General features: G+C 40.5%; 1 protein-coding gene across 5 annotated transcripts; it reads right to left on the minus strand.

Moving 5' to 3' along the window:
• Positions 1-440: 440 nt before the first annotated feature.
• On the minus strand, positions 441-6,161 carry LOC129858025 (RNA-binding motif protein, X chromosome-like). Of its 5 annotated transcripts, none has more exons than XM_055926890.1 (10): positions 6,052-6,161; positions 5,288-5,413; positions 4,878-4,984; positions 4,627-4,780; positions 4,329-4,442; positions 4,116-4,230; positions 3,859-3,990; positions 3,689-3,774; positions 1,473-3,145; positions 441-1,334 (listed from the first exon to the last, which is right to left on the minus strand). In XM_055926890.1, the coding sequence occupies exons 2-9, from the start codon at positions 5,394-5,396 to the stop codon at positions 2,832-2,834; spliced, it is 1,131 nt and encodes a 376-aa protein (XP_055782865.1). In that variant the 5' UTR covers positions 5,397-5,413; positions 6,052-6,161; the 3' UTR covers positions 441-1,334; positions 1,473-2,831. The 5 variants fall into 5 exon arrangements, with proteins under 5 accessions (XP_055782865.1, XP_055782864.1, XP_055782863.1 ...); XM_055926889.1 differs by having other exon boundaries at positions 4,323-4,442; XM_055926888.1 differs by having other exon boundaries at positions 4,329-4,469.
• Positions 6,162-8,079: the final 1,918 nt, after the last annotated feature.

An 8,079-nucleotide genomic window follows, 5' to 3' on the forward strand; every position in this document is an offset into this window, starting at 1 on the left:
AAAACAACCCTACACTGGCCACATGATATTCTTCAACATTTTGGCATACAACACATTTGTCATCTGGATGGCGTAGCACCCAGATTGGCAGAGGGAAGCTCCAGAAGAGATGGCTCTTTCTCAAAGAGCTGGGCAAGGCATGGGTAAAACCTCAAATCCAGAGGAATCAACATATCCCAAGGTCCACAGGTTCTGCAGCCATCATAAGGATTCAGGCGGATGCTGGCGCCACCATCCGCTCAATCCACAGAACCAACAACTCCAATACCAGAAGAGTGAGTGATGTTGCATGTGTGTGCCTGACTCTCCTACCATAGCCTGCTGTAACTATATGTTATAACTATAGCACCAAGAAGCGGCGCTGCGATGTGTATGGACACAAGGACAAGAATACACAGTACACATACATCTAGTGCAAGAAATACATTTCCAACACACAGTAAAATAAACTCTCGGTGTGTAGACCGGCTTTAATTATTTATGTTCAGTGGGGCTCATTTATCTTTTCCATAAAATACAATTTTCCTTCCAATTTGTCCAGTTCAAAGCAATAAACATCAATAGTGATAAAAACCAACCATTTATATTTGTTCTAGATAAACATAATTTATTCCACCAAAGTCTTGATTATAGATTTTTGTCTAGGGGAAAAAAACAGAAAATAAATAGCGGTTATATTGATAAATGTGATCTAGCAGAGGTAAATGTCAATTATTAACCATGTATGTTGTCTATATTGCTTGTAATTGATAAGTCAACATCTAAGTATATTGTTATGGCGGTATTGTTTTAACCCAATAATGTTGTGGGTCCATCAGACATTGGGTGAATAACAAACACACACAGGGGTTAATGGGTCTTTCGATTCTTTGTATTAATTATTCTCCTGTACACACCTGGGAGACACTGGAGAATTCTGAGCTATGGTTGTTTGCGTGTGATTCCAATTCCACTGCAATAACATCAGGAAACAGAAAACCGTTATCTGATGGGCTCTACCATATCCGGCAAAGAAACATTCCATAATCTAGATTTCCGTAAGATGCCTATCACAAATGTGGCTCAGCAAACCAAACAGAATATGCATTCCAATTCTACTGTACCATCTTAATGAAGTTGCATAACTCCAGCAATGAATGATTATTGTGCTTTTGGGAACGTGTAACTCCTAACTTTTGCTCTTCCAAATGTTTTTATTTTTGAAACCAGGCATTGGAATGACCTTCCTTTTGAGTCTCATTTCTCTGCCTGGTTTGTGTTCAATGATGTTGGCTGTTTCCATGCAGGCGCCTGCCACTCTTAGTTGTAATTGGGAGCGGTGACAGCACAGGTACCTGAAACAGTGAAGAAAAGATGCATAGTCTATCACAAAGTTAACATGGTGCATGTAGCCATCCACAGGTGTTCTTCAAATGTGTTTAAGAGTTATTAAAACACTGTTCTTTTGATCCCTGAATTGGTGCTGGACATACCTGTTCGGTTCTCTGTGCAATGGTCCAACATCAACCAACAGGAAGGCTTAAATCAGCAATAGTTCCAGAAGCCTGCTCTTTTAGAGCTCATCCTGAAACAAGAAAATATAAATTAATGTCCTGCCATTTCTTTGATTTTGTATTACAGAAAGTTGATAACCCAACCCGCCAGTTTCCCCTGAAAATAAGTCAATGGTCCGATTTGATTTTCTCGCTCCCATTCACTTTCCAGTTTTGTTGTTAGGACATGGCTGGTCTTCCGAGTTGTCTCCATTTGTGAGAGTCGGCATGCTTGTGACAAGATGAGCTTTGACTACACCACTTACTAAAAATAGAAAATTAAATCCATGGTACACAAAAACAAAGATACCTTATGAATATTGCACTTAGTAAAATAAACTAATTTACCATACTTTTAAGTTAAAAAGAAAAAAGGTCTCCGGCAAAGGTGATCTCCTCGTGATTCTGCACATCGTTGACAAGTTACCCGTTGACCCTTAACCTAGGTTTAGTGGCAAAGTCATCATTTATCAAGCGAAATATAACTCCTTAAGTTGCTATCAATTTGGTTGACGAAATATGACAATTTAAATTGAACGCCATTGTTTCATTTCACTTCCTGGTGCACCCAGTGGCTCGCACACCAACTATTTGAGAAGACTAATTTACGGGTATGAAATTAATTTCACAGACGAGAAACAAAAAGGTTTTCTTTGCTTACCAGCTGTTGACACTATCAGTCGTGTTGAAAAGACTCTTGCGTTTGGTTGTTGGGGTCTTTCTTTGGTTAGGTCGTAGCAAGCCACCATTGTTTGGCTCTATGGTGAAGGATCCATATCCAGAGAAAACTACACCGATGAAGAGTTTGGAAAGTGACATTTGCTTTGTCTTCAGACAACCGGTTGGTTGACTGAAAGTACAGGACCGTTAAGTATTATCTACAAGCTTCACAGTTAACTGCATCTCAACTGATCTCTAGTGGACAAAACTTGTAGATGTGCGCTGAGATATGGGTGTACATTCATGTCAGTTTCTGAACATCCATTAGCGTTGCGAAAGGTCTTTGGTTAAAAACTTTATTAGTGTATGAAAGCCATATCCAAGACTATAGCAGGACATAACAGCACTAAATGTACAAAAACTAAACACTCATCACTTGGCAATGGTATCACATGGGCCGGGGAAATATAAAACAAGTAATTTTAACACTTAAAACAAAAATAAATTGACAGGCTGAGGATAAACAGCTAAAAACCTAAGCTTGTCCACGGAATTTGACATCCTAGTTTTTCCCCCCTCACTATACAAGTAGTGAATGAGCAGACGTTGTGTAACGATCGCTCTGATGTCATATTTATCTCAGTATCTGCTGCGGGCAATTCCTCTATCGACTCTGCTGCCGCCGCGGCCACCACGGGGCGCCCCGCGACTTGAGCCACTGTACGCTTCACGGGGGTAGCCTCTCTCGATTGGAGGTGCTGGCCCCCGCTCCTGCTTGCCCATTCGCTCACCACGGCTAGGAGGGTATGGTTCACTCCGACTGCTGGGGTAACTTTCACGACTGCCATAGCCATCCCGGGAACTGCTTCCATAGTCGTCATAGCGACTGCTTCCGCCACTGCCATTGTAGGATGGTTGGGGGCCCCTTGAGGGTGGGGCGCTGCGTGAGTTACCTGCAGGGTCAATGGGTCAGGTAATTGGCAAGTTGCACTTCACACACTTTGCTGAATTGTTATGAGCCAATCTTTTCCGTGAGTATTTCTTAATGACAATCAATAGCAACTACACGTTTAAATCTCCAATACGCTAGGGATCTGAACAAAAAGGTACACTGAACATTTAGGTGGTTTGGCAGATTATTTATCCAAGCTTGGCAGAACATAAAATACGCAATGAAACCCCTTTTGGCATGCCATGTTTTGTTGAGTAGCTGTTTTTTTTCCTTTTAGAATTCCAGTTGTTCGGGTCGCACATTGGTCACACGTGTTTTTCAGTGAGGTCTTGATGGTTTTGTGAGGGTCGTTTTACCCCCCAAAAACAGACTTATGTGCATGATTCCTTTGTGACACTGTCGAACGAACGATTGGTCAAGAAGCTTTGTTGGGCGTTTCCACCGACTCGTGATGCATATACGGTCACCAAATCCCATGGCCACATTGAGCAGGTTGCGAGATTAGAGCAACTTGATATCATTACACTTAAGTGGTCAATCTTACCGTAACCATCGTAGGGCTCTCGATAAGAGGCTGCACTAGGGCGCTCCATATAGCTTTTGGGTTCCCGGCCTCCACCATAACCATCACTGGTGAAAGAAATGGTGTAACATTACTTCACATTGATGCCAACGGAAACCTACACAATCTTTAGATTCACAAGTCAACCATACCTGTAGCCCCTTGACATTGACCCATATTCATCGCGGGAACTGGATTGGGGATAATCCCTTGGCGGATAGTCCCGTGGTGTTGGTGCGTAGTCCCTTGTATCCCTGGAACTCACATATTCCCGGCTAGAATAGCTGCCAAACGGGAAAACATGTCACATGTGTAAACAAGCAATGTGACATTTCTAAAGAAGTTTAATTCAGAATGTGTAACCAACCACAAATGGGTAGTGAGAGATTTGTTGCACGGGAACACCCACCTGTCCTTTGTGCTGTAATATTCATCTCTTGGTGATGGGTAATCATCCCTTCTGGACATTGAGTCTCTGCGGGGAGGGGGTGGGCCATAGGGGTCCCTGTCCCTAGACATGGAAGCTAAAGAAAACAAGATCCCATGTAATCATCATAAGTCTTTGTGGCACTACATGCTTAGTCAGTCCTCAGTGATAAAGTCGAGAGGTCCTCACACTTACGTCGGCCCATCGGAGAAGGAGCATGTCTCTTGGGTGGGGGGCCTCCATTACGAATCGGAGGTCCCCTTTTCAGTGGTGGGGGGCCTCTGGACGAAATCCCTTTGAAAAAGGGTTCTACAATCCCTACGTTATCATAGTAGTCTTTCGGCAGACAAGAAATCCAAATATTAATGGCAAGCTCAGAACTCACAAAACAAATCCAGTTTCATAGCCTACATACTTATTTAGATGGTTTTACAATAAGACTTTGCATAAATGCCCAACACCACAACCCCTGTGAGTACTTCTGTAAAGGTACCTCTGGATGGTGGACCCCTCATTGGTGCTCCTCTAGATCCTCTAGGACCTCTAGGGGGACCGCGGCCACGCATGGGGGGTGGGCCGCGTCTGCCTGCTGACTCAAACTGAGGTTTTGTTGCTTGTTCAACCTTAATTGGCTTACCGTCAAGTGACTGAGGAGTAAATAGATTATAACGTTAATATTACAAATGTATACAATCTACATAAGTTGGGGTCGTTTGAAGAAAAAGACAGTGCACAACTGTTTACCTTCCCATTCATTTCACGCGCAGCATCCTTTGCATCTGCTGGACTCTCAAAGGTCACAAAAGCAAAACCTCTTGATTTGTTCGTTTCACGGTCTTTCATCAACAGAACTGGAAAGGAAAAATATCTACTTAGTGCTCACACAGGAACTGTACTAGGTTACAAAATATTAATCTGAACTGATACTCAGAACTTTTTAGAGGTATTGTGCGTTTTTCCGAACCTATTGCTCATCAAAACCATTTGGTTATTAACTTACTTTTTCACACTTTACTTAATCATAACAGTTTATCCACTAAAGGAATCAAGACATTTCAACTTGGTACTACTGAATCTGTCCTCATACATATGTATTAGCCATGCATGGGCAATCCATTTAGAATGATTTAGTTAACCAATGCATTTATTTTTACCTTCTACTATTCTGCCATATTTGCTGAAATACTTCTCAAGGGCCTTCTCGTTGGTTTCAGTGTCCAGGCCACCGATGAAGAGCTTCCCTGGTCGGTCAGCCTCTGCCATATTTGGGTCGGTTTAAGCTATTAATAAGAGAACAGTCATTATTCCATGGAGATACCAGATCAACGTTTGTGAAACAAATGAGCATGTTTGCACTAGGGCATATTTGAGAAAACAACTTGTCCTGACCTCGGTTTCGAAACATGCAGGTAGCCATCTTGGCTAGCATAATATTAAATTCAAATATACGCGGTGGCTAACTGTTGGAAGTATGCCACGTTTACCAACAACGGCATTGTACACTAGAATGGTACGTTTTAACAGCACAAAATGGCGTCAAAGGGGGAATGAATGACAAGCTAACTAGCATTTCCAAACATTTGTGGCTACTCCTTCCAGTTAAGATGGCTTACTTGTTTGGAAGCTACGTTACAAACTAGCTAGTTAGTTTACAATAAAATAACCACGTGGGGTCATTGTCAGTTCAAGTGCATTATCAGTAAATTAACAATAAAATAAAAAAAGACGAAACTGTGGATTCATTCAACAAAGCTCAAAATGGCGACTGGTTGGCAAGCTGTTGGTCGATAAAACAAACGTGCGTGCATAACTGTATCGTTCAACGGATTTTTATAAAACATTAAAGTGTGTTGGCTGTTTAACATCTGCAAAACAGACAAGCCATTGTGCACAAATGTGAGCAGTGTCTAATACCTACCTTTTAAAATTTCACGACACGCTCGAAGCCTCCTCCAGGAAAATACGAAACGTCGAAGGTAAACGTATACTGATCACGTGGTATCACGCATCCGGAAGTAGTTGCCAACCTTTTTATTTATTTATTTGTTAAATTTATTCAAACATTTTCACAATCAAATTGCCCCCTTTTACATACAAAAAAAACACTTGCGCTAATTAACAGACCGAGCAACTAGAAAAATTACGAATAAATAATATAATGTAACGACCCGAGGAGAACACAATACCGGGTCGTTACAATAACATAAAATTAAACAAAGATGTAAACAAAACAAAGACAACGTTTTCTAACCAGGGATCAAATTAATTTGTATTTGTCACATGCGCCGAATAGAACAGATGACCTTACAGACCTTACAGTGAAATGCTTCCTTAAGCCCTTACCAACAATGCTTTAATACGTTTAAGAAAAACCGCTATAGAGTCAATGTGCGGGGGCACCGGTTAGTTGAGGTAAGTGAGGTAATTATGTACATGTAGGTAGAGTTAAAGTGACTATGCGTAGATTATAAACAGAGAGTAGCAGCAGCGTAAAAGAGGGGTCTGGGTAGCCCTTTGATTAGCTGCTCAGGAGTCTTATGGCTTGGGGTTAGAGCTGTTAAGAAGTCTTTTGGACCTCGACTTGGCACTCTGGTACCGCTTGCCGTGTAGTAGCATCGGAGTACAAAAGTTATTATAAAAACATAGGGCTTGTTTAGAATTAACTAAATTCAAAGACTTCATGTACAATGTAACCTCATTCAAAAATACTACAAAATGAGGGGTAGATTTTTAGAAACAACATTTGTGTTTGAAATATGTTTCCATAATAATACAATTATTGTAAATAAATGCAACATTTCTATCCTACATTAGGAAACCAAATCTGTCATTGTTATAAATTAAAGTGGGTTTAATAAGATTATTATATGTAAACCATATTGAAATGCATCCCAACAGGTTTTAGTGGGTTGACATGTGAAGAAAACATGTTCTGATGTTTTTCGTGTGGCTCAGTTAGTAGTGCATGTCGCTTGCAATGCCAGAATTGTGGGTTTAAGTCCCAAGGGGGTCTACTACAGAGAAGAAATAAGTATGACATGTATGCACTCAATACTGCAAGTCACTCTGGATAAGAGTGTCTGCTGAATGACGACAATGTAGAATAGCAGAGTTACAAAAAAGACAGTGGTCAAGGTTAAATATGTGTCTTAAGAAATCATTACATGGGTAAATGTCATTCATTGTTTTGAGATGAACAGAATTTATTTAGCTTTAGGTAATAAACGAAAAGAAAGGTATCTGGTTGTTATTATGACTATATAAATCCTAGTGAAATCTTGTCATATATATTTCTGTTTCAAAGTTGAAGAGAAACACTCAGAAGTAAGAGTAGTTCTTAAGAAATTGCTATTGCATTTTATCTAAGAATTGACATCCATCTATAATTTGTGGAATTGCCTTAACTTCACGCCACTTTGATACAGTTCAGACCAGAAGTGATTTTCGTAGCAGGTTAGGATAGCATTTTCAATAACCTCCTAGCCCTTTTCCTAACGATAACAATTTTAAATGTCAACTTCAATGTGGTAGTGCCGTCCCAAGGACCCCAGATAGTAAGGGTCCAGAAACAACCACGGCCTGCTGTTTTTTTATGTGCATGTCATGTTTTCCCAATCTAATGGGATATTCAGCATACTTTCTAAATAAGATATACAAATATAGAACATTGAAAGCATGGAAGAAGAAGAATTTAGGTAGTTTGCTAAATTTCAAATTACATGATGTTACCGAGAAGACCAATGATGTATAAAATAACAGAGAAGACAAGAGTCTGGAAGAACATGCACTGAGGCCTGAGTGTCATCAGCAGGATCCAGGCATGTTACATGTGAAGAAAGTGGACTGTGTTGCTTTTACAGCAATGATGGTAAACAGCACAGCACAAAATGTAAATATGTCATGAAAGATTGACATCATGTTTTCTGCAGCTGAGGTATTTCTATGA

This window comes from Salvelinus fontinalis, chromosome 6 (assembly GCF_029448725.1).
Source record: "Salvelinus fontinalis isolate EN_2023a chromosome 6, ASM2944872v1, whole genome shotgun sequence".
Taxonomy (NCBI): Eukaryota; Metazoa; Chordata; class Actinopteri; order Salmoniformes; family Salmonidae; genus Salvelinus; species Salvelinus fontinalis.